Source organism: Molothrus aeneus, chromosome 10 (genome assembly GCF_037042795.1).
Source record: "Molothrus aeneus isolate 106 chromosome 10, BPBGC_Maene_1.0, whole genome shotgun sequence".
NCBI classification, from domain to species: Eukaryota; Metazoa; Chordata; class Aves; order Passeriformes; family Icteridae; genus Molothrus; species Molothrus aeneus.
In genome coordinates this window covers 16,900,578-16,926,716 of record NC_089655.1, presented here as the reverse complement: position 1 = coordinate 16,926,716, position 26,139 = coordinate 16,900,578, and the positions used below count along the sequence as shown (strand labels likewise).

At 41.0% G+C, this 26,139-nt stretch overlaps 1 protein-coding gene across 3 annotated transcripts in view; it reads left to right on the top strand.

The window, feature by feature from the left end:
• Nucleotides 1-26,139, top strand: part of ABCC5 (ATP binding cassette subfamily C member 5) — a 67,617-nt gene that overhangs the window by 16,052 nt on the left and 25,426 nt on the right. For all 3 annotated transcript variants that reach the window (XM_066557043.1, XM_066557039.1, XM_066557040.1), the window contains 24 exons: nt 4,446-4,679; nt 4,788-4,961; nt 6,023-6,170; nt 6,636-6,784; nt 7,352-7,459; nt 9,247-9,597; nt 11,074-11,145; nt 11,275-11,399; nt 12,013-12,085; nt 12,620-12,823; nt 13,489-13,632; nt 15,356-15,461; nt 16,118-16,302; nt 17,331-17,477; nt 17,792-17,921; nt 18,460-18,613; nt 18,720-18,848; nt 19,197-19,383; nt 20,328-20,417; nt 22,640-22,829; nt 23,544-23,703; nt 24,129-24,207; nt 24,808-24,921; nt 25,971-26,135. In XM_066557043.1, coding sequence (XP_066413140.1) covers nt 4,446-4,679; nt 4,788-4,961; nt 6,023-6,170; nt 6,636-6,784; nt 7,352-7,459; nt 9,247-9,597; nt 11,074-11,145; nt 11,275-11,399; nt 12,013-12,085; nt 12,620-12,823; nt 13,489-13,632; nt 15,356-15,461; nt 16,118-16,302; nt 17,331-17,477; nt 17,792-17,921; nt 18,460-18,613; nt 18,720-18,848; nt 19,197-19,383; nt 20,328-20,417; nt 22,640-22,829; nt 23,544-23,703; nt 24,129-24,207; nt 24,808-24,921; nt 25,971-26,135 — 3,618 coding nt within the window. The remainder of the gene's footprint in view (nt 1-4,445; nt 4,680-4,787; nt 4,962-6,022; nt 6,171-6,635; nt 6,785-7,351; nt 7,460-9,246; nt 9,598-11,073; nt 11,146-11,274; nt 11,400-12,012; nt 12,086-12,619; nt 12,824-13,488; nt 13,633-15,355; nt 15,462-16,117; nt 16,303-17,330; nt 17,478-17,791; nt 17,922-18,459; nt 18,614-18,719; nt 18,849-19,196; nt 19,384-20,327; nt 20,418-22,639; nt 22,830-23,543; nt 23,704-24,128; nt 24,208-24,807; nt 24,922-25,970; nt 26,136-26,139) is intronic.

Here is a 26,139-nt window from a genome sequence, read left to right as displayed (position 1 = left end):
GGAGTTTAGGTATCCTGGAGGAAATGGACTTTTTGTTTTTTCTCTTTGGTTTTGAGTATAGTTTAAAGTTCTTCCCTAACTGCATAAGCTTAACTGCATAACTTGCTTTTTTCATAAGATTCTTATGTGCAGGTCTTCTAATTGTTTTTCTCTTTGAAATTCTGTAAATTTATCTTGGAATAAAATTCAGTCTGATAAAACCCTAATCTTAAATTATTGGCATTAATAAGTCTTCGAGAAGCGGACCGAAACAATTCTGAGAGCACTGCTTAAAAACTAATGTGAGCAGGTCTCAAGAAGCCTGTGGGCATAGTCTTTACTGATCCTACAGAGAATGGCCAGACAGGTTTCAGGTAGAAGTGTTAGAAAACGTTGTTGCCTCTAGGAACGGCTGCTGTTTGTTGCTGAGGGTCGTTATTGAAGATAACAACATGGGACTTGACATTCACGCCATTTTTTGTCACCTGTTTGTTGCACGTGCTGTGCAGATTTAAAGTTGAAATTTTGACTAAATTTATTCTCTACACATTTCCCTTGAGGAGTAGGAGCAGTATTACTGCTAGTAGTACACGTTTGTGTGCTGGTAAGCTGGAGGTTCATTTCTTGGGTAAGTACACTTGGGTGCACTGTTAGGTGAAATGTCTTTTTAAAATGTTCTCCTGCTTTTCAATGTCTTATCAAAAAATGATGTTCTGTTTTTTAAGTCTTCTTAAAGTTTGCCTTGTTTCATGTAATATGAATAACAATGAATGTTTCTGTGGTATTGTTTTCTTTGTAATATTTTATAGTTGTTTTTATAATAAAATACATGAACATACTTTGGTAATTAACAATAAATTATGATTAAGGTTTTAACAGCACTAGCTTTTCCCAAGAAGAGCTTCTGTCATTGTTTCACTACAGGGCTTGAGGAGCTTCTTTTATCATTAGCAAAGAACTTGCAGCAGGGTTACCCCTAATTTCTGTAGTGTAATGGTCTCAATTTGTCTCAGCCAAACTGCTGAATGAGAGAGAGCCAGAGGGGAAGGGAGAAAACAAACCAGCTTGATTATGTTGGGGGCTGCTGCTGCAATTGATGCTTGATATGGGTAACTTAAAATTATCTACAGACAGTTGCCCATTTACAGACAACCTTATTCATTTTTCTGAATAAGGCCTAATTCATTTTTGGTTCTACCATTTGGCATGAAAATAAGTCCTTACCATCCCTCCTCCCTGTTTTTAAAAATGGCATGCCTCAGGGATATGCCTATGCTGTCTCCTCAGAAGTATCAGTGCTTTCTTGTATTGCTACCCCTTTTCAGTCACCTGAAGGTGAGAAGGGAGATCAGGAAAAGCACTTGACTTGACCTCATGTATTGGAGGAAAATTATAAAAGTGGAGTTAAACACTATATTAAACTTTAAAAATTTAAATTGAATGTCTATGATCTTAAAATGCCAGCAAATGGCTGTGGCTTTGCTAATGAGCATTGTGATGGTTATAACTGGAAAGGAGTTGTTCCAGACTGCCTGTGTGGACTCTTTTGCTTTGGTTGGGTGTTTTTTTTTTGGTATCAGATCCTTCAAGGGTCTTCCTCTTTTTTTATTTTGATACATTTTGCATCTGGCACAGAACCTAAACCTGGTGAGTCAGCTGCATGTGTCAGACTGCCTTGTAATAACCATCAGAATGTACTAGTATAGGTGATACATTATTTATCTCCAATAAATACTTGCTACTATTTGATCAGCTACCAAAACTTCCAAGTTCTGGTGGAGGAGCAAAGAGGTTTCTTCATTATGAAACATAATTGGTTTAACTCCAGGTCTGAACAATGTACCTGTTTGCTACTGTTCAGAGCTATTCTTCCCTTTTGGGAGATGGGGAAACTTGCTATTTTAGTGGAGCACAGCTTGACACTTTGGTCAGTTACTGGAGGGGGGAGTGGTAAGCTGTGGGAGGTAAGTGTTCCAGTTTCCCCGTTGGCTCCGGCTGCAGCCTGCCCCGTGCTGGGGCGCGCCGGCTGCAGCAGGGACGCCGGCACTGCAGTGGGACCAGTGACAGAAGCTGTTCTTCAGCATTTTCAGGATGGCTGTTTTCTGCGTCAGGATGAGGCATTCCTGCTGGCCAGAGCCACCGCCAAGAGCAAAGGTAAGGTAATGTTTATTCCATGGGAATGCTTAAGACAGCCCAGCAGCTTGTACCAACCACTGCGGTAATAGCCACAGGAGCTCTCTCCCCCCTTAGATTAGTTTATATGCTGTAATGTTTTTGTTTTGTAAATAACTTTATGCTGGATTCTTTTCATTAAACTAATATGAATTTGAATAGTACTTGTTCAGATGTAAATGTTAATTTTCTGTGACTTTTTTCCCCTCTCTTTTCAAAATTCTTTAATCTGCTGTTTCCTCTTTTCTTTCTTCTGGAACAAAAATAAATTGGGGTATAATGTAAGCTGGTCTCTATTTCATCATTGGAGATGCTGAATCTATAAAATAGTGCTGCAAAATTGCACTAAAGTTTTGGGAGGAATGAGACCCCAGGAAACATCTGCTATCTTTATACATCCTCTCTTGGAGACTTTCAGCAATGCTGTGGTGTGTGAGAAAATGCTTGCAGTCTGCGACCATGCTGAGTTACAGCTCGTGAGGAAAAAAGGGGATTTTCACCCCAATTGCTCAGTGACTCAGTTGCATATGTTGGATTGAATACTGGAAAAAGAAGTCAGTAATCTCCACAGTAACTGCAGACCAACTGTATGCAGTTGTGATCCAAACAGTCGATGTAAAATTAAGTCAAATCAGGAGAAAGTTGGAACGCAATAGATCTGTGAATGTGAGCTCCTCACATTTGTTCAGTGGTCGGTATGTAAATTTTCTCAGTGGCCATTCTAGAATCTGATGGGCATCTGGCTTTAATTCACACCTGTGAAAAAGAGCAAAATTATTTACAGCATGTTTCCTTGGTTCTGATGTACAGAATTATTTTCCTCTGAACAGATGAATTTGATCTCCTTTTTTGTTTTGATATTTGGTGCTGGGCTGTAGCTATCAAAACCTTTGCTGGAGTTGTGGCGTTTTGTTTTTTTCCTCTCTCTTCAAACTATATAGAACTCCTACTTGCAAAACATGATTTAGCCAAGAGGACTTCAACGGACTATGATGTGAAAGGCTTCTCAAATATTTTCTTTGGTCTCAGATTTTTTGTTGATTTTTCTTGTGGGCTAAGGTAATTCTCTACTCTGTGCTAGTATATCGAAAGCACCAGTATTTTAAAACATCATTTGTTGAAAAGCTCTCTAGGAAGTCTCTTGCTGTCTGTGAAGCCTTACTGTAGGATACTTTTGAAACCAGATTTCAGAATTTGTGCAGCCTCAGAAACCTCCTCTGTTGGTACCTTCAAGTTTGACTTCTTTTGGACTCCGTGAACAAATACCATTCTGTTTTTGTATCTTTATAATTTTGTGTATAGATTTAAATCTAATTTGCTAGAAGCTAAGACTGACTGTTAGATATTAGCCCTTTATAATTATCCTGTATGTGCAGATTGTATGTTTATACAATGGTCTACCTGTTGTATAGTGTTCTTGAGTTGTTACCATTTAAGATGACACTTCATTTCAAATAAAAGCCTATTGTTTCACAGTTAATAATATTCAATGCTGGTGGTTGTGAATTGTATGATGTTATATTGTGCCCTTGGACCACAAAGAGCTGGAGTTGGGAATTGGTGGTTGTGGGGGCTGTCCTCTTTCTGCAGGTGATGTTTGAAATGTGATTCCTGAGGTAAAGTGTTTGTTTTTGGGGGAAGAGGGTATGGGGAGGGATTGAATGGTTAATTTTTTTGTCTTTTTTTTTTTCCCTCCCCATCCCCAATGATTTGTGGTATTGTGTACCTTGTGCTTTCTGCTTGTTTTTTTCTTTACTATTAAACTGCTGATGTTTATTTCCAGGAATGTTTTGCAAATGTCCTTCTCACTCTTCCCCTCTACAACTGTAGGTACATTGTTCCTTTTTATCAAATAAGCACGTTTGAAGCAAACCAAAGATAAAATAAAAAAGGTCTTAATGTCACGTAAAGGAATGTTTCTTAATGTGTGCAGATGTTATAAGTAGTGACTATATTTTAAAACTCTTCTATATGATAATGCATTGCTTTCAGCTAACTGACACATTTATGTTAAGTTAGAAGACACGGAGGATTAGGAGCGTGCTGCGAGGAATATGGTTCCAAATTAAACTCTCTTTACTTACTAAATTTGACTCAGTGCTTGGCTCTCAGCAGGGCTTGTGTTACAGTACTTCTTGTATTGACACCTTTTACTTCTGGAAAGAAGATGCTTTCTATATCAAATGGCTCTTTTAAAAGCAAAGTAGCCTACTTATTTCTAACTTAACATAAAGTTGTTGTATGGTCTTCTGGGGCGATGGGGTGTTCATGCAAGCTTGCATTTCTTCCTGTAGGCCTTCGTTGTGAAACACCTCTTGGAGTATACCCAGCAGAGTGAGTCCAACCTGCAGTACAGCTTGTTTTTAGTTTTTGGCATCTTTATGACGGAAGTGGTGCGATCGTGGTCCCTGGCACTAACCTGGGCGCTCAACTATCGCACGGGGGTCAGACTGCGCGGGGCTGTCCTGACCATGGCCTTCAAGAAAATCCTTAAGCTGAAGAACATCAAGGAGAAGTCTCTTGGAGAGGTAAGCTGCAGCCTTGTTTTGGGAATGGCAATGTGAAAAGGGATGTGTAATACATTCCTTTGAGAACGAGCTGTGCCTTAAATCTAAATGATCTGTTCTGTTTTTCAGCTCATAAATGTTTGTTCCAATGATGGTCAGAGGATGTTTGAAGCTGCAGCAGTTGGCAGTTTGTTGGCTGGGGGCCCTATTGTGGCCATCTTGGGAATGGTTTATAATGTGATTATTCTGGGTCCAACAGGCTTCTTGGGATCTGCTGTCTTCATCCTCTTTTACCCAGCAATGGTGAGTTGGAGAGAGTTAACACTTACTTCATTTTTCTTAGGCCAGAGAAATGTATAGTTCTGAATAGAAGATTTTGAAATGTGCTAGGTTTAGCCAGTTTATAGCATTGCACTTTATTGAAGGCATTTACAAGATAGTGTATGAAGCAGAAATATGGAATCAGGAAGCTCAAAGTGATAAAATTAGAAAATGGGGATAGGAAAGCTGATAGATTTGGCTGAGACTAATATTCATAGCTCAATGAAACTGCAGAATACTGACGACTTGCCACTGTATTCATTATACATGTTTTATAAACTATGGAGGCTGAATACTGTGAGGTTCACTGTGGTCCAATTGATGTGGCCAAAATTAAGGATTGTGTAGTGGGAGTTGTATTTTAGAGGGGAATGAGGAGTGGAGTTTGAACATGTTTTCCAGTTCTTTCCAGCAGTCCTCCTTTATTGATGGAGACTTCAAAAGAGTTGGCAAGTGTGTGAAGAAAGGCAAGGAGCTAAGACTTCCTGAAGTAGTGTGTTGGGTTTGAATTTCAGACCAGGAATGGGATGAATGTAAGAGTTAGCAGATACTTTTAAAACATATCAAACACAACTTTCTGGTTTTAGATTAGTTTAGTAAAAATGTTAAAAACTGGTTTGCTACCTTCATAGCACTGGCATGGATGAGAAATTTATCTGACTGAGCAAAGTCCTGATTTGCCTTACAGAATCAGGTTAAAAGTCTGGCTAAAGTGGGGGTCAACTTCATGTGTCTTCAGGTTAACTTTGTGCTTCAGAAACTTTAACTGAACTAGTACTAATCAATACTGGTAAAAGTGCACACCTTTATTCTCTCAAATTTTTGTTGAAATTTGCTCTCACAGGTCTAGTGCTTGCTGCAGATGGGGCAGGAGGAAATGAATGATGTTCCCAGCCTGAGTTTTATGTTAGGGCAGCAGTTTCCTGGCCCTATCCCTGAATCCCCTTTTCAGATTAAAAATTCATTTTCTCTGGTAATTAGGAATTTAAGGTACTTGCTTTTCCCGAGTTGCCATTAATGTTTCATGGTGTTTTTTGTTTCAGATGTTTGTGTCGCGCCTCACAGCTTATTTCAGAAGAAAATGCGTAGCAACAACAGATGAACGTGTGCAAAAGATGAATGAAGTTCTTAATTACATTAAATTCATTAAAATGTATGCCTGGGTCAAACCATTTTCTCAGAATGTTCAAAGTGAGTTCCCACAGTCTGTGAATGTCTCCTTTGCTGCAGATGCCCCACTACTTTGTAGCCTTGTGCATCCTGACTTTGTGCTGTAGGTGCTGCTGTACAAGCAGTGTAAGAACTGTCATCCTTCAGGCTCCTCTGTGTTATGGACAGTGGGTTGGACAAACAGACCTGCTTCTAAAACTTCACCTTCTAGTGTAATGATGTTTGTGGCATGACACTAATTTTAAGTTTTTCAATTTTGTTCCTCTTTTATCACTTAAAAAATCCCTATTATTTGTGTGGAGATTAGACCATTATAGTTTCCTCCTCCTCAATTGCTTTCCTTATGAGAATGTTTATAATGTAATAAACACTGAAGTGTAGAGTTAGGCCTCTTACTCACTGTTTATAGTGCTATGGTACTGTCTGTTTTGTGGATGTACCCCCTGAATCACAGTTCAAATGTGGTGCCCCTCTTTGTATCTCTAGAAATTCGTGAGGAGGAACGCAAAATCTTGGAGCGTGCAGGCTACTTCCAGAGCATCACTGTGGGAGTGGCTCCCATTGTTGTTGTCATTGCCAGTGTGGTGACCTTTTCTGTCCATATGATCCTTGGCTATGACCTTACAGCAGCTCAGGTAAGCTGTTGAAAATATTCTTTATGCTTTTGCTTCTGTAGCTTTTGTGCTGAGCCATTTCTTGTGTGGCTGTGCCCATGTGGCCAGGCTGTATCCTGGCTCACAGAAGTGAATTATGGCTGTGACAGCAGCAGGTGGAGTCTTATATTTTGCACAAAAAGGCTCTAGGTGCTCTTTTGTCCTGACCTTCCTCAGAACAGGTTTTGGGCTGAATATAAATAAGTCCTCCTGCATTGGGGATTACTGGATGTTTTTGTTTTGAGGTGTGCTTGGATGCAAACAGTACAAATGTCTAAAAATAGGATTTGAATTTGTGCCTTCACTAGTAGGTTAATGTGGAATTTGACCTGCAAACAGAACAAGTTGTCATGGTCTGTTAAAAGCACTAGAGAAGGAGTTGGGTAGATTTGCTGTTTGAGAATTGGATGTTGGATATTTAAATGGTTGTTCTTGGACTGGGCCTTTTCTATGGTTTTGACTTGCTGCTGTGCCATTTCAGCTTTTAGAAGGCTGGAGCTGTTAGAATGTTGTATCCAAGTGTGATTATTTTCCTTTTCTCATTTTTAGGCATTCACAGTGGTCACTGTCTTTAACTCAATGACTTTTGCTCTCAAAGTAACTCCATTCTCAGTGAAGTCTCTGTCTGAGGCATCTGTTTCTGTTGACAGATTTAAGGTAAGCAGTCATTTGGCCTCACAGTTTTCTCTGTAAGTGTGGAGTGTTGTATGTGTTCAGTAGATGCAAAGGGAACACTTGGAAGGTAACATGATTTTAATGGCAGAGAAGTTATATTTCTTTACACTTAGCATTCTAGATTATTTGATTCTGCAAGAGATATAAATGTAGTGAAGGAATATTAGCAGTTCAAAAATAAAATAATACCAGTGTGAGAAGCAAAATAGTCTGATTCAAAGATTTTATGATTTTGAAGTTGGCTACAGGAAGACAGAAGAGTGAAGGACTCAATGGCTCACGGTATTATTTTAACTCCATTTTAAGAACATCTATATGAAAAGACTGCAACATGTGTACAATGAAATTTTATGCTTTGCTAATAAAGCTTTTTGAAAATACCAGGTGTTAGGTAAGCAGGTTGATAAAAAACAGTGGGGTTTTATCTGTGGTCATAGAACCCTGAGGTTTTATATTTCCAGACCAGATTAAGTGACTGAAATTCCTCTATATCAGTAAAATGAGTTGTGATCTGGCAAAACACATCTATGGCAGAAAATGTAAAACCCTGATAATGAACAATCTTATCTCCCATCACGGGGATTGGAGGATGAATACACTGTGTGTACTTTATGAACTCAGAGGGGAGACCTTTACTTTGTCTTGTCTCTTGAAGATAACAGTGCATTACACATTGTGGAAATTTCCAGAATGGAAAACAGCACTTTCCAAATGGAAACCTTCACAAGCACTGACAGATACGTGGATTCTGTGCAAGGCATTCATGAAATAAACCTCTGTATGAGAAAGCCAGGATCTGTAGAGTGATTTTGAGATTCCATTGCTTTTAAGCAATTTTGCTTCATCTTCTGAGTGAGCCTAAAATCAGTCTTGCTTAAATCTAAGTGCACTAAAGGGAGTTTTGTGGGAGGGATGAGAAGTAAAAGGAAATGGAATTTTTCCCAGTTTGCCTATAAATTGTGTAGGAAATGTAACATAAGGTGAGAATACTCTGACATCACAGTAAAAATTTTATTGACTTGTTTGCTCTGTAAATGAGTATGAGCTTTGTTATGAATGTGTGATTCAGGCATAGCAATTGCAAGAATAAATAAGGCTGGGAATTGAGAAGTTTTAGTCATAAAAAAACAACTACTTGGTTTAAAACAAATTGTGTAAGTGGCAAACATTTTATCTTGTAATTAAACTGTGTGAAAAAATGTCTTCCTGATCTGTTGATTGTAAATACTGATGGATGTGGTGGAAAACGTGATACAGTTGACTGACTTCTTCTTGCCAAGCAGCCTGAGATAGATCAGCTAAACTTGTGCAAGATGACTTTTTCCAGCAGAAAAGTTGATGGGTAAAGGCTCAAGTTAAAAGCCCTTCTGTCTCCTTCCATAATGAGTTGGTGTGCAGAACAAGTCAGTCACTTTGTCCCAAGTGACCTCTCCTCTCCCAGCTGTGTGTTCTGCTCACGTGTTTTTAATCTGCAACACACAGAGCTGCAGTTGCAAACAGTGTCAAAGGAAGAAGTGCCTGTCACATCACATCCAGAGTATTGCAGTTCTGTGGAAAGTCAAGTGTATCCAGGTGCTTCCACCACATCCAGGAATGCCCCAGCCACTTAGCAGACCTGGAGTTAGTTTACACTAATGAGCCACCTTTTGCTCTTCAGCTTCCTCCTACTATATAGCCTGATGTGTTTTGCTGCGTGAGTGTGCCGTAGGCTTGTCTCCCAGTCTTGATCAGGTGTCTCATCTTTACACCTCTCTCACAACTCCTATCAGAGTTTATTTCTAATGGAAGAGGTTCATATGATAAAGAAAAAACCAGCCAATCCTCACACCGCGATAGAGGTGAAAAATGCTACCTTGGCTTGGGACTTCTCCCACGCCAGCGTCCAGAGCTCACCAAAGTTGACCCCCAAAGTGAAAAAAGACAAGAAAGTCACCAAGAGCAAGAAAGAGAAAATGAAGCTACAGAATGAGGGACAGCAAGCTGTGCTGGCAGAGCAGAAGGGCCATCTTCTAGTGGACAGTGATGACCATCACAGCCCCGAAGAGGAGCACAAAATCATCCACCTGGTCAGCCTTCGGCTTCAGAGGACTCTGTACAACATTGACTTGGAGATAGAAAAGGTAAGAAGAAATGAAAGGAGGAAATCTGAGCTTTTCAAAGGCCTCATTATAGCTGCCCCCTGGAACAGAGCTGTGTGCTGTTTCATTTTGCATGAAATGGAGCATATTGCTTTTGTGCACTCCTGTAATATCCATGGCAACTGCAGTATCCAGGATGCAGTGTCTGATCTTGCTGTAAACAGCTGTGCCATTTTAGCAGCTACGTCTTTGCAAACAGCCTGTGAAACAAGGGCAGGCTGTATAGCTTCCACATCCAGCTGAGGGGTTTGCAGCTCCTAGGACAGTGTGTGAGCCACTGAGCTCAGAGAATCTGCAGAGCACCAGGTACCAGGGCTGCTGGTGAACAGAGTACTCCTGCAGTAGTTTGATAATTTTGCAGTTTTATCTGTGTTCTGGGTGAGCATTTTGGGTGATTAGGTGTTCCAATGGAGCATAATAGTGCTTTTCATTGAAAAATGTGCAATTTTCTTCCTTGAGAATTCTTGTAGAGGTGGATGCAGGTTTTCAAGAGTTGTAGAAGCATTTGGAGCTATTGCTCCAAGGTGGGTAAAAGCATGTAAGATGTCAAAGAAAAAACATTGAACTTAATACATGACATTATCTACACATACAAAAGCATTGCAGTCTGGCAGTTGGATGTTGTAATAATGGGATCCATATATTCATGGTTAAATTGTCTTATGTAGTTATACAAATAGAGGCATAGTTTAAGCTATTTAAAACAGTAAAAATACCTGTATTAAACTCTGGGGGAGAATGCATATAGTTTAAAAAATTGCCTAAAGTAGGAGTGCAGTGTAAAGGCTGGTTTTGTCTCAGGAGTCAAAAAACCCCCTGTTTTTGTCTTTCTCTGCTATCAGGAGAAGGCCAGCAATGTGTTCCACAAGTGTCTATATACCTTTCTTGTTCATTTTACATTTTTTACAAAAGGAATAAAAATAGTTTTAATAAGTTAATTGTTTAATGTGGGTATTAACCCACTCATTCTATCACAGAGAAATTCTTCGAAGTGACTGAATTCTAGTATTTTCTTGGTACACGTTCTCTAGCAAATTGGATCTAATTGGCAAGGAGTTTGACTGGACCCATATATGCTTAATTCTCTTTTCTTTCAGACTTTTCCTCTTTCCTTATCACTCTCAAAAGTGTCTCAGTGCATTCTGTTCAGGCAGGCCTTCGTGCTTTTGGTTTTTTGCTCCTCTGGGCCTGTAACTGTAGCAAGAAGGAAGCTGATCTTCAAACACCTTTATTTTTACCTGTAGAGTTGATTTCAGTTTTATTTCACTGTGGGATTGCATTCACTGTATACAATTTGAGCGTTATGATGCTGACTGTTGCTTTTTTTGTCTGTTATGTCACTTCAGAGCTGTCATTTATATCCAACTGTCCTCTCAGAGGAACTAAAGGTAGTCTGAATTCTGAAAGGGAAGATGAATATAAGAAATGAGAACCATATTTTTTTTCCTTTCTGTGTAGGGAAAACTTGTTGGAATTTGTGGCAGTGTGGGGAGCGGAAAAACTTCACTTATCTCAGCAATTTTAGGACAGGTGAGAAATCCTGTTTTGAGTATTTCTGCTCTTCTTTCCCACCTCCTGTTTCACTTATTTGTGCTCTGTAGAATGCAGTGTGTTGTGAGCATGGGGTGGCACGGTCTCACAGCTGGTGTGTCACTGCAGATGACGCTGTTGGAGGGCAGCATCGCGGTGAGCGGCACCTTCGCGTACGTGGCCCAGCAGGCCTGGATCCTCAACGCCACTCTGCGGGACAACATCCTCTTTGGCAAGGACTATGATGAGGAAAGGTCTGTCAGATGCTTGCTGGTTGTCATGAAAGCTCACTAATTCTTGGCCCAAGTGTTGGAAAGCTTTAATGGAGAGTACACTGCAGATAAAGCCTCTGTGCTCTTCTGGAGTCTGTCTCTAAGTCTCCTCTGAGTCCCATTTAGGATCCTGCCCCTCTTGCATGTGGCCCTGTGGCTGGTGGCTGTCTGGCTGTCATTGTGCCTGGCCCTGCTCCTTGCAGCAAGGCTGGGCCTCATCCTGGACCTGTGGTTAAAACCAGCAGCTGCTGTGAGCAGCTCTAAAGTGGTATTTGCTCTTGCTGTCCTGGCCTTGCCCTCTTCAAACACAGCAACTGCTGTGTGCAATGTGCTGTCATCTTCCATGGCCCCCCTCCACTTGGGACTTTCCTGTGGCCCTTAGCCAACTATCCCTGAAAACAAATTGTCCTCACAATGCTTTTGAAGTAGGTGATTAATTATTACCCTCAGTTTTCTCCTGAGACTCCAAGACAGATGACTTGTTTTAGGCTGATGGAATATCTGCTATTAGTGTGGAAAATGATATAATGCTGTACTAGTTAAATAGTTGTGGGGAAAATCAGTGTTCTTAACTATTTATCTACTTGTTCTTCAGATACAATACTGTACTGAATGGTTGCTGTCTAAGGCCTGATCTGGCCATCCTTCCAAATGGGGACCTGACAGAGGTATGTTTTGCTTATACTAAATTTAATTATAGGTGGAGAAAAGAGTTTTGATTTGGCAGGGTAAACTGGAATGAGGGTACATCACTCTGGGGTGCATATGAGCCAAGCTGTTGTATGCATTCTCTTGAGCTGACCTTAGTGGGCCCTGGGCTGTTAAGAGTTGTACCTTGTTTTTTACTCAGATGTTGACTGTTTGGGAATTTTTTTTATTGTGTTGTAAATTTAGTTGCCTTAACAGGACCTAATTGAACTTGATTTAAAATAGCTAAGAAAAAAATGGCTATGTTAATTCATAAAAGGTAAAATAAGCAAAGAAAGTACTGCCACATTTCAAACATGTTCACCTTGAGTTTGAATGTATAACATGTGTCACAAAATGGACATTTAAACTTGAATACGTATATGTATCAATATAAAATGTTATGGGGGAGTATATCTATACAAATATATAAAATGGAATATTATGGTCTGCTTTATTCTGCTCATCTATGTTGCATGGTGCTGAAGAAATGATGGATGTGTGTCTCTGTGCAGATTGGTGAACGAGGGGCTAACCTGAGTGGGGGCCAGCGTCAGAGAATCAGTCTGGCTCGAGCCCTGTACAGTGACAGGGACATTTACATCCTCGATGACCCCCTTAGTGCCTTAGATGCTCATGTTGGAAATCACATTTTTAACAGTGCAATAAGGAAGCACCTGAAGTCAAAGACTGTCCTTTTCATCACACATCAGCTTCAGGTACTGAATCTTCCATGCTTTCTTTCTTGGACTTTCTCAAAATGGTTTGTTAATCAGTTGTCTTCATACTGGAAATCTCTGTGCCCTGACCTGTGACAGGACAACCCTGTCTTTCCAAAGAGTGTGTGGTTTACATTTATAAACTAGGTTTGCAAAGGGGCACTGAACACAATTTAATTGATTGATACCAGTGCTGCTTGGTGTTTGATTGGGACTGGTAAGCCTTGGCTAAAGAAAATTTACCAGGGAAATAAATGCCTGTTCAAAAATACTTTTGCTAACTTGCTATAAAGCTATTTCATCACAGCAGAAAACAGTTATATTTGTTGTCAGTAAATCAGAATTGATGTACCTGAGATTTTTTTGCTGTCTTCTGTGCATGGAAATATTAGTGCTCAGTCTATCAGTATTTGCAGTGTTTAAGTATTCTGAATCATGTCTTCCAGAAGAGATTGGTTTTGATAGGACAGAAAAACTTTTTATTTGTGTAGTGTGAGTAATCATGGTGCTCTAGTCAGAGCAGGACCTCTGAAAATCAGCTGTCTGTTGTGTGGGCATAGGTGTGCTGTGTGCCAGTGCCTACAGGCTGCTGAGAAGGGTTGTGTGGGAGTGTTTGGTTATTGAACATCGTGACAGAGACTTGTTCTTGCTGCCACTCTCTCCAGTATCTTGTTGACTGTGATGAAGTGATCTTCATGAAAGAAGGCTGCATTACTGAGCGAGGCTGTCATGAGGAACTGATGAATTTAAATGGGGATTATGCAACTATTTTTAATAGCCTACAGCTGGGAGAAACACCACATATTGAGGTACTTGTTGATTTTAAAGTGCTCTGAATCTTGACTATTCTGAGGTGAACCAAGTGATGTTGTTGGAAATGTGGAAAATGGCTTCACATATTTTTCATGTGTTGATCTGACCAATAGATTTCCTATAGGATAATCTCTGCTTCATTAGTACTTTGTCACAGTTTGTTTTTAGGGAATGTGTGCTAAAGAGGACTCTGCCAATGAGCTCATGAGTTAATAATGAAAATATTGTACGGTCTCCCCTGGTGATGCTCAGAGCACGAAGTTCTTCTCTTATTGTACACTCCACTCCTTAATTTACCTCTGAATTAGCACAGATCTTCAACAACCTTTATCTGAAAAAATTCTTAGTGGCTTGTTTCTATGTTTTCAATGGAGTGTGACTGAGACACAGCAGGTGTGACACAACTTGTCAAAAGTTAGATGTGACAGTATTTTGGAGGCCTAACTGAAAATGCTGTGTTTTGGGGGAGTTTGAGAAAAAATGTTTTGCCTTGACACTACTTCTGTTACGAAAAAAGTCTGTAAATGCAAATTTGAATATGTACTGTAGTATTTCAGTTGGTGCAAAAATTGTAAATCTAGAAAATAACAAGAAACCTTCAGTACAACAACATGTAAATTTTCAGCAATTTAATTTTTCCCACCCTTCTGCTCTTTGTTTCCTGAAGTTAATCTCTAGAGTAAGGATCTTGGCATTTTGATTTATAACTTGTCTAAATTTTATGTGCATTTTCTCTTAGAAAGAAAAGATTAAAAGTACATCAACAGTTTATTTTTTAAGAGATGAGAGGCTCCTTACTCATGAGACATTTAAAACAAAACATTTCTGAGAAGAAAGCATTATAAGAATTACAGATATAGAAGGAGTTTGGTGGCACATTCTCCTGGGAGATATTTGTGAAAGAAGCAAAAGGATATAATGCATTGCTCTGCATATCCTTTGAGGCATGAAGATAATAGTTCTGCCATTTTAAAGACTAATAAAATGATAGTGAACAGGAGATTCTCCAGTCTTCATGCTTGGCTGACCTTCAATGTCGCTGTAAACATTAGCTCATGGAAAGACCATTAAATTGCATTCCCTATGGGATAAGAATAAATGGATCATCAGTTGGGTTCTCTGTGGTTTGATCTCATGTAAAGTGTGGGAAGGCAACCCTGAACATGGTGTGCAAGTTTCAGTCCATGTAGGCTGACTCTGAACAGGCAGTAACTCCCAGTTATGGAAAGATGGCTGGGTTTAGAACAGTGGTTGTGTGTCACTTTAGTGTTTGGATATTGGATTTCTGGAAGATCAAGTTAACCTGACTTTTCTTAAGAAAGCTCTCATGAAATGTCTCTAAGTGCTAGGGTGCTTGGGGAAAAAAGGCTCTTTAAAAAAATGTGAGTTATTTTTACAAGGGATAGAGAGATGATATCCCCACAACTGCAAGAAAGATATAATTCCTCTACCATGTACAGTCATAATTTCACTGATCCTGGAAATTACCCTTGCACTCTACCTGTACAGGTTGGTAGTAGTTCAGGCTAATAGAGGAGGAGAATTTAATTCACCAGAGTTGGCAATCATCTGTAGTAACCGTGAAGTTAATATCCTCCTTGATGTGAATGCTGAGCTATTGAAAGCCTTTGTCCTTAGGTGGCAGATAATTACAAGTTTGTGTTTAGATATGAAAATGTCAAAGCCAACTCCTCTGTTTAGTGTCATTGTTTCTTGCAGATTAATATAAAGAAGAACACAAACAATTCTTTGAAAAGGCCCCAGGATAAAAGTACCAAAACAGGGTCTGTGAAGAAGGAGAAAGTTGTAAAGAAGGAAGAAGAGGGTAACTATGTAATCAAATTTCTGGCTGTAATTATTTTGTACTCTAATAAGCTCAAAACATGTGCTTCAAAGTATATTGCTAATGTACCTCTCATGTTTTGGAAGTTGTCTCAATCCTAATCACTTAGTGTGGTTGATAGGAGACAGGCAGTGGGCAAAGAACATTCATTAATTCATTAAACATGGGTGCCTGTACAATGTTTTTAGGTTCAGTCAGATGCCATTAGCACAAAGGAGCTGGTACTGCCTTGTCTCTCACACCACCTCTCCCTCCTGTCCTAAGAGGGCCATGTGCACAGCTTGGCACTCAGTCCTGGGCAGGACATGGCATTTATGGATGAAGGGAAGGTCTGACCTCTGTTTAATGTTAGCTTTGAACTCCATGGTTTAAAAAGCAATAGTGAGGCTGATCCCAGCCTAACATTTACGTCTGTGCTGATGAGGCTTTTTCAGCTGTACCATGACTTAAATTATTCTGCAGAAGAAATGTGACTTCTTGAAAAACTGTTTGAACCACTGAGTTCTAAGTGTGAAGTGTGTGTTTCTGAAAGTACTCTGCACAGTTTGAAAGACTAATTTTGTGAGTGTTCACAAATTTATAGGAGTTTCATGGAAGAGCTTTCCTCATTCTCTCTTCATCTTCTGTTGTTTTCACAGGCCAGTTGGTGCAGTTGGAAGAGAAAGGCAAAGGCTCTGTCCCTTGGTCTGTTTATGGTGTCTACATTCAGGCAGCTGGAGGCCCCTTTGCATTCCTCATCATCATGGCACTGTTTGTGCTAAATGTGGGCAGCACAGCCTTTAGCAACTGGTGGCTGAGTTTCTGGATCAAGCAAGGCAGTGGAGTAAGTTCAAAAGCTTTTCTACTCTTGTGTCTAATGGGCTGGGGGTGTTCTGCTCGACTAATCCCAAGCAGTCCTGTGAGACCAAATGGTGCTTTCTAATTTAAATAAGTTGTAAGGCTCCCCAGGAGTTGGTCTCACTAAGGAGTTCATCTCCAAGAATAAGAGCGCTCCAGTAATTAGAAAGATATAATAGCTCATGTGGTTTAATGCTGCCCTCTTGTTCATTTTTTTTGGTTAGTCTAAGAAAAGGAAGTGAAAATATGAAAGGGGCCAACAAGCTAACTTTAGTGTTTTTTGTTTAAATGTGATCTTATATGTAACCGGACAATTTTTGTTAAAATATGTAAGAATTGAATCAGATGACTTTTGGAAATGCTTTGGAGATTTTGATTACTTGGGAAGGTTTGGGCTTGTTCCCACTCTCAGGGCTTTGCTTTCAAGTCTTGTTGCATCTAAAAATCCAAATATAACTGCAAGAGTTTTTTTGTGGGGGTACAGAGAGCAAGGTATTAATCCCAGAGATGAAATAATGAAGTGCAGATGGACAACAATATTAGAATCAGCAATGAGGTCCTTAAACATACTAAAAGAGGAAAAATAAAAGAGAAAATGAGAATGTATAGCAGTGTGACAGTAAAGAATTTATTGCATAGTGGCAGAAATAAGTATTTGATAAAGATCTATCCAAGGTGAATATGTCTGTGTGGTGGCATCCAAGTATCTGACATTGTTCAGAAGAACACGAGAAATAAGAGATGAAATGAGAGATTAGGAATCAAATGAAATAGGCATTGTGGTAGTATTTTGGAAGATATTGTAGGGAAAGAGATCAAGGGCTACAGATCAGCAAGTCAAACATCTCTGCCAGGGAAAAGTTTCTGAAGTATTCAGTGGTCACTGAAGTAGTTTCAAGAAGAAATATCAAATATAGTGGGAGAACACACAAGGCAGTTAAATTCTACCACATGTAATGTATAAATGCTTCATCCTTGTCTTAACCAACCTCTGAAACTTTGAATTTTCTGCAGAACACCACGGTGACTGTGGGAAATGAGACTGTCATAAGCAACAGTATGAAAGATAACCCTCACATGCATTACTATGCTGGCATCTATGCACTGTCTATGGCAGTGATGTTGATCCTGAAAGCTGTTCGTGGTGTGGTCTTTGTAAAGGTAGGTGCCTATGCTGGTGTTTGTCTCCCCCCTACTCCTGCTTCTGCAAATTTCTGTCACTGTGGTTCTTTTGGTCATCTCCTGAGAGACTTTTGAACCAAAGTCAGTCATGGATTGTAATGTTTCCTTAGCCACCTCTTGAGGCTGCACCATGTTTCTGCTAAACTTCTGCCCAAATAGCTTCCTCCATGGGCTGGAGGCACAGAGTGCAGTAAAAAACCTCCTATGGTTGGAGAGAAAAACAGAGTAGAATATTTGCGTGGCAGGAAGGCAAACACTGCTTTATAACCCTGCAATGTTTTCTGCATTGTCAGGGAACTCTCAGAGCATCCTCAAGGCTCCATGATGAGCTCTTCCGACGGATTCTGCGTAGCCCCATGAAGTTCTTTGACACGACACCCACTGGGAGGATCCTCAACAGGTTTTCCAAAGACATGGATGAAGGTATCTCTCCCTGTGTGCCCTGTAAATCCCACATTCAGACCTCCCAGTTAAGCCCTGAATACTCTCCAGTCTGTTGCTGTTGGGGTGATTGTACCCTATGTCTGTTGCCAAATGTGCACTTGCAATAAACAAAGCAGGACTTGGGATATACCTGGGTTATGATTCTGGAAGGCAGCTGATAGCTCAGGTCTGAGCATCCACTTGTGAAGAAGGAAATGTGCTGCTGCTGTTGTACCTCCAGGCTACACATGGGCTCTCAACAGGTAATGCAGGAGCAACTTAAAACATTGGAGTGAAGCTGATGTGCAGCAGAGGTGATAATTAGGTCAGAGTTAAATCAGTGATATTTCTGTAAATGGGAATAATTAGACTGCCAGTAACTCAGAAGGTAAAAGCATCCCAGTGAAAATGTGCATTTTTAATTTGAATAAACTAAGAAATCCCTGTGTTTGTTACTGAGGTAGAGCTGGAATTGATTTCTATGGGTTGTTTTAGTTATCTGTACTCAAGATCTTCCTCTTTTCCTTCCATTTCCCAGTTGATGTTCGGTTGCCATTTCAAGCGGAAATGTTCATCCAGAATGTCATCCTTGTGTTCTTCTGTGTGGGGGTGATTTCTGGGGTTTTCCCCTGGTTCCTGGTGGCAGTGGGGCCCCTCATTGTCCTGTTCACAGTTCTGCATGTTGTGTCTAGGTAAGTGCACCGCACTTTGGCTGAAAAGGTACTTTCACCTTCAAGTACAATGTAGTGGTTGGCATATGGTGGTTCTGCATGAAACTCAAAGTTTCTTTCCTTCCAGAGTCTTTATTCGAGAGCTCAAGCGTCTGGACAACATCACACAGTCTCCATTCTTGTCTCACATTACATCTAGCATCCAGGGTCTCTCCACAATCCATGCCTACCACAAAGGACAGGAATTTCTGCACAGGTCAGTCTAGATATCCATCTGGGAATGGTGGAGCACAAAGCTGAATGCAGCAGCTTCTGGCATTCAGAAGGATTTATTGCTGGAGTCTGATGGATCATTGGCTCTATGACTGAAAGTTACTTTTCTGGGGAAAGGAACTGGGAGAACAGAAGGAAGGGTAAGGGAAAACTGGGAAGAGCAGTAGTGGGGGAAGTTTGCAAACCCTGCCTTATGTTTTGGTTTGAAATTTGGTCAGTGATGAGTCTTCTCATCCTGAATCCTGATACTGGAACAGGAGTTTAAGTAGGTGTGATATTTGCAGAACATCAGGCTCATGGAGTCCCCTAACATTTGCTGTGTTTGTTTCAGGTACCAGGAGCTGCTGGATGACAACCAGGCCCCGTTTTACTTGTTCAGCTGTGCCATGCGCTGGCTGGCCGTGCGCCTGGACATCATCAGCATTGCTCTGATCACAACCACTGGCCTTATGATTGTCCTGATGCATGGCCAGATCCCTCCTGCCTATGCTGGCCTGGCCATCTCCTATGCTGTGCAGGTGAGTGTGACCACATACTGTAATCCTTTATTTCTCTTTTAATGTAGATGTTGCTAATGAGCAAGCAGCGTCCAGCGCTGGCTCAGAGGAGCTGCAGGGCTCTGAGCGCTCTGTTGGAGCTGCTGTTTGGCCTCTTCTGCCTCCTTGTGGTGCTGAGGGGAAATCACAGAGCCTAGACACTTCATACTTAAAGCTGTTGCTCTTGTGAAAAGTTTCTAAGCTGCTGGTTTCTCAAGGGATTCATAAATTATGGTGATTTTAAAATGAACTATTTAATTAACTTGCCTTGAAGACCTTAGTTATATGGTACCTGATGTCAAGAATATCAAATATCATAGAATTCTTTAGGTTGGAAAACAGCAATAAGGTCGTTGAGTCCAACTATTACCTCAGCAATGCCAAACCCACCACTAAACCATGTCCTCATGTGCCACATCTACACAACTTTTAAATACCTCCAGGGATGGTGACTCCACCACTCCCCTGGTAGTCTCAGTGCTTGGCAGCTCTTTTTGTGAAGAAATGTTCCTAACATCCAATCTAAACCTCCTCTGGCACAAATTGAAGTTGTTTCCTCTTGTCCTATTCCTTGTTAAGTGGGAGAAGAGAGCAAACCCCATCTGGCTCCACCCTCCTTTCAGAGAGTTGTAGAGAGTGATAAGAGCCCCCTGAGCCTCCTCTTCTCCAGGCTGAGCCCCCCCACCTCCCTCAGCTGCTCCTCACAGGACTCCAGACCCTTCCCCAGCTCCGTTGCCTTTCTCTGGACATGTTCCAGCACCTCAATATCTGTGTTGTGGTGAGGGGCCCAAAACTGAACACAGGGTTCAAGGTGTGACCTCTTCAGTCCCAAGTACAGTTACTGCCCTGATCCTCCTGGCAATGTTAATCTCTTAATTCAATAACAAGTCACAGCTCTAAAAATCTGTTTTCTTTCACCTCTTCAGCTAACAGGGTTATTCCAGTTTACAGTCAGACTGGCTTCAGAGACAGAAGCTCGCTTCACCTCAGTGGAGAGGATTGACCACTATATCAAGGTAGGACTGCATTCAACTGCCTGTTGTGCAATTTTGTGTTTGTTACATTGCTGGCCTCAGCCATAGTCTGCCCTGGTACAGAATGTACATTCCTGATCTTGGAAAGGCACTAAAGCCTGTGCTGTAACACTGCAGAGTGAGTTTGTTTTGTGAAGCACATGTATCAGCACTGGGGGGCTGAATGGCCCCAGAGCTGGTAGGTAACTAAACTTGGAGGCATTGCTGGTTTACATAAGCTATTGGAAGTTTGCTGACACTCACAGTAAAGAGTGGAGTGTGTGAAAGGGGCAACTGGGGATTCAAAACACTATTTTGCAGCAAAAGGATGGTGTTCTGGCATCCTTCATTCCAAACCTAATGGAATTCCTTCATTTAAACACAGATAACTGTTTGTTACTTTATCTACAAATAATTCCACTTCAGCCTAATAAGCCTGCTTTTCCACAGCTGTCTTATGTAATATAATTTCTGTATGCTTGAAAAGTCAAGGGAATGCTCTTACTGCAAACATGAGAAATGTGCTCAGCTGAACATGATAAATGCCAGGCTAAGTGCTTAGCAAGCTGCTCTGATTATCTGTAACCCTTTCTTTGTAACTGGGATTTGTGTGTGCAGAACTGGGCATGGGTCAGTGGGGAAAGCATAGCCAAGAGAAAGCCTCCTACTGGGTCTGGTGTGTGGGGTGAAAGGCTTTTCTATTTAATGTTTCCTGTGAACCTCAGAGGGAGATACATTTATTTATTTGGTAAATCTGGGCTATTTAGTAGTTGATATTGTGGCTTTCTTAAAGTGTGTGGATTTAATCTACAGATTAAAAACCAGAGAAGACAAAAGCCCCAAACCTGTCCACTCCCCCAGTTAAATCCTCTGGAGGCATCTAAGTAGAAAATTTCTGCATATGGAAGACTTGGTGACCACACAACTTGACAACTGTGCCAAATATTGTATCTCCCACTGGGCTGAGATGGGTTTATCAGTCAGGCCCTTAGTGGCAAAACCTACAGTTGTAGGCTGTTGTTTGGGGTTTTTTAAAAATTGTCTCTCATTCTGTATCACTATCAAGCAACACTATCTGTGATTTTTAAAAAATGTTGCTCTCTAGACAGCCATTTATGAAACTGTAAAACTAGTTTGAAGCTGAAGTGAAGCGTGGGTGGCTGGTGAAATACCATTCAGGTCCTGGGTCTTTCCAAGACCCAGGCTTGGCTTTTTCAGTGGGGGCTCAAGGTTGCTGTTTTGAGCACCAAGCTCAAGGAATGGGAGCACTATCATAGCAGATGGCTGTTTTTCTCTCAAACCCCTGGTGTACAATTAATCTGCCTCTAACTAGATATTGCAGATGTCTACAACTGCCATCCCTGTGGGATCTCTCTATGGTCATTGTAGGAAATGGGTGTCTCTAGAGGGCAATTTATTATCTGTTCCAAGTATTTATATTAGAGTGAGAAAAATCACACTCCAGAAATGCTGTTTTATAGCATTTGTAGAGATCTCTCTTTGTAGAGACTATAAGGACTTGTCATGGCCTGGTTCAGTTACATGAGGTGAACCCCATGATGGGATTGCTGCCATTCTTTGAGGGTGCTTGTGCCAAGTATGGGAAAGTGACCTTGACTTCACTGTAAACATGCTATAAAGACTTGTGTTTGGCTTTCAGAGGTTCTGCTTTTCTGTTTCATCTGTGAACTGCTCAGTAAGGGGCAAAGTGAAATAGCAAAAGTGAGCAGGCTGGAAGGGACTGATTCAGTGATTCAGTAGGACAGGGAAACATGAGGAGAAGGAAGAGGGTGGCATTTAATGTTACTTGAACATTCTCTTCTGTGTCAAAATCAACAGTGGTGACCCTGGTATGGCATAGCAAATGAGGCATAGAAATGCACCAGATTTTGCATCCAGTCTTTGGAGTGCCATGAAACTCAATAGGATTGTGCTGATAAACAGTAGGCCTAAAATACATTTTGAATTCCATTGATGAAAACCACTTTTGTATAGAAGGACTGATGTCATTACTGAGGCAACAGGAGGGGAATTAACAGTGTGGTCAGTGTAATACAGCAAATTTCTGAACCACTGGGCCCACATCCAGCCAAACAGCTCATCATGAAACTGCCATAAATGATCTGGGCTGAGTCTGCAGGGAAGAACTGCTGAAAGCTGTAGCTGATAATTTTCCTTTGGGGCTTTGTTTACTGGAAACTGAACTTCTGTATTTTTGTTAAAAGACGCTTTCCCTGGAAGCTCCTGCTCGAATTAAGAACAAAACTCCTCCTCTGGACTGGCCACAGGAAGGTGAAGTTGTTTTTGAAAATGCAGAGATGCGGTACCGAGAGAACCTTCCTCTAGTACTTAAAAAAGTGTCCTTTACCATCAAACCCAAGGAAAAGATTGGCATTGTGGGGAGGACAGGCTCAGGTAAGGAAAAACACAAAGCAGAGTTAAATATTACCTTTACAGAATGGATTGGGGCAGTCATATTGGTTGTCCTGTGTTTGAGTAAGTTGGTTGCACAGGAGGGCTTGAGCACTGTCAGTAGAGGTTTCCATTCGTGTCTGTACATAAGCAAGATCCCTGTTAACAATGGTGAAAACAAATTTCCATTTAAAGCACAGGGATATCCTACTATGCTTGAGCCAGTATGTTGATCATATTTAACTCCCCAAAGCACTGACCAGCGCAGATTGGTGCCTACAATGTGCCCACTGCAGCTTCTCTGACTCTCTTGAAAGATTCTGTACTGATGCTGCAGGCAGGTTTGGCTCTGAACCATCTCAGAACTCTGTAATGTGAAGAATCCAAACCCCTGTTTGTGAGATGACTTAAATCAACCTCAAAATGAGCTTCTAAATAAGTAATTTATATTGCTGTATTGGGTTTTCATGGCAGGGTTTTGGCAGTGGGGTTAGGGCAGCACTCCAGGCATAGCTTTATTGAGGAGAAATTAGGAGCTACCCCCACAATTGCTCAGAAAATTAAATGCTGAACCTCAGAACTTACCAGAGCATTGCTTACCAGGACTTTTTGGTATTTTAAAACTTTTCTTAGATGTGGACAGCTTTTAAAATGCTTTCTCATCTGAAAAACCATTATGATTCCATAGCAGTCATGTTTTTCCTATCTCATTTTTAGGGAAGTCTTCCCTTGGAATGGCACTCTTTCGTCTTGTTGAACTGTCTGGAGGCTGCATTAAAATTGATGGAGTGAAAATAAATGACATTGGCTTGGCAGATCTTCGGAGCAAACTCTCCATAATCCCTCAGGAACCTGTGCTGTTCAGTGGCACTGTGAGGTTAGTGAGGCCATAAGAAGGCAAGAAGGGACTGAGCAGTCTTTCTGTTTGTACCTGAAATGCAGTAGGTGCCTGGTGAGGTGGTAGCTAGCTCTCAGGCATCCTAGTTTCTGTTCTAGTTTTGAAACAAAAAACACAGATGAATGATTTTAGCTGGCCCAGTGCAGCACTGGGTGTGATCATCCTGTATGGAAGTCTTGCTTCCCTTTATATGTGGTTGAAGTTTTAGTATCTTTGTCTTCCATCTCTCCTCTTGTTTTTTAGCTCTTCTAACCTCAGTGTGCTGGGAACATCTGATTTCCCTGGCAATGAAACTGTTAGTGGAAGGCCAGATGGGAATCACCTGTCTGGATAAATTAGTGCACTGTTGGTTTGCCATTCATTACTGAGTTAAAATTCTCCTTGTTTTCTACTTCCCCTTCCAGATCAAACTTGGATCCTTTCAATCAGTACAGTGAGGAACAAATCTGGGCTGCTTTGGAAAGGACTCACATGAAGGAGTGTGTAAGTATTATGTGCCCTGGGAGATGGATGCTTGCATTTGACTTCCAAAGCACCATAATCTGTTAGCAGCTACTTTAGAGGTCTTTATCTAAGCTTTCTCACGACATTTCCCCCCTTGTTCTCTATGCTTTATTTGACCAATTTTTTTTCTTTTTTCCCATTATTTTATCAGACTGCTACTTTTGGTTTTTTAGGGACATGCCATATTCTGTGATTTTTTTTTTTTTTTTTTTTAGTATATAGAATAGCAGAGTGCTGCTTCATCAAGGGATTCTTAGGGTGTTAAAACATTTCAAGTGATATTTTCCTGAATGTGCCTGAGGTGTGAATTCTACATTTCTGTTTGTGACCGTACATGTCACATGTGCAAATTTATACTGAACTTAAAACCTGCCCTTTGCAAGGCCCTCTGCAGTAAGTCTTGCTGCCACGACATTTCCAGTTCTTTTTCATGTAAGCCAGGTGGCAGGTATGGCTGCAGGATTCCTGCAGGGACTAGGTTCACTCTTCTGCTGGTGACAAAGATTGTCAGGAGATCTGTTTGTGTTTATATGATTTTGTGCAGTGCTCTGAGATTTTTGCCTCTCTTTTCCCACACAGGTTGCACAGCTGCCTATGAAGCTTGATTCAGAAGTGATGGAAAATGGGGAGAACTTTTCTGTTGGAGAAAGACAGTTACTGTGTATAGCTAGAGCTCTGCTGCGTCGTTGCAAGGTGAGCACAGCAGGAGAGAAATAGCTAGAGATACCAGAATTATAGGATGGAGCAAGCCTTTTTTGTGCTGGATTCTTTCTGTCTGTCAGAGGAATCCCACCAATGATTATTGCAACCCAGAGAGGTGTAAGGTTAAAACAAACAGGAAGGTGTCTGTAGCCAGCTCCTGCAGTGTCCTGCCATTGGAAAGGCATTGCTTGTAAGTGCTAACAATAGTGTGTCAGACGATCATTTCTTCAGTGTCCTGTTACTGGGGAGCATCAGATTCTTCCCTTCTTCCACCTTTTTGTTAATATGAGCCAAGTGTTTTCCTTCTACATGGTGCTCCACTAAAATGTGGTCTCCAAGTGGACTTTAGGACCATGCTATGCCAGCCAAGTGCAAGATTTTGCAGGAATGGAAAACAAACAATTACAGTGAGAAAGGATGTTTGGATTGAGATTGATCAGGATTCTGGTTTTAACAATTTTTTTTCTGAAATGTGACATATCATAATATTTTAGAGTTCACTCTGCATCTGTTTTTAAAGTCAGACTACTCAGCAGAAGTTACTGCTGTCTCTGCAGTACCTGCACAAAGCATGTCCAGTTCAGCTTTGACAAGAAATCAGTCCAAATCAGTTTATGTCTATGGGGAAGAGACTTTTTACTGAGTTTAAGAAAGCTATTAAGCCTTGTCAGTATTGACTCATTCCAGGAGAAATGTCATCACCAGGGATGTGTCAAATCAATTTACTGGTAAAAATTATGTTGGAGATTCATCTGTGGAATATAAAATTGAAAGTAGTGGAAGCTTGAGGCCCAGGTCATAACCCACATGTAGCTCTAAGATGTGACAATAAAATGTGTCATCCATAGGCTTTGTTGAAGGCAATTACATAGAGGAAACTGAAAGGGTACTGTAAAACCTGTGTTTGTACCCACAGCTCTGTAAGTATTGCCAGTTGTGACAACACTTGGCTGTGACCATTCTGCCCACCCATGTATTTTTATATTGAGGGAGGGAAGGTGTGACCATGGGTAACAACCAGCATTCTGTGCTGCTTTCAGATACTGATCCTGGATGAAGCAACAGCTGCTATGGACACAGAGACAGACTTGCTGATCCAGGAGACCATCAGAGAGGCATTTGCAGACTGCACTATGCTAACAATTGCTCACCGCCTGCACACGGTGCTGGGCTGTGACCGGATCATGGTGCTAACACAGGGACAGGTGA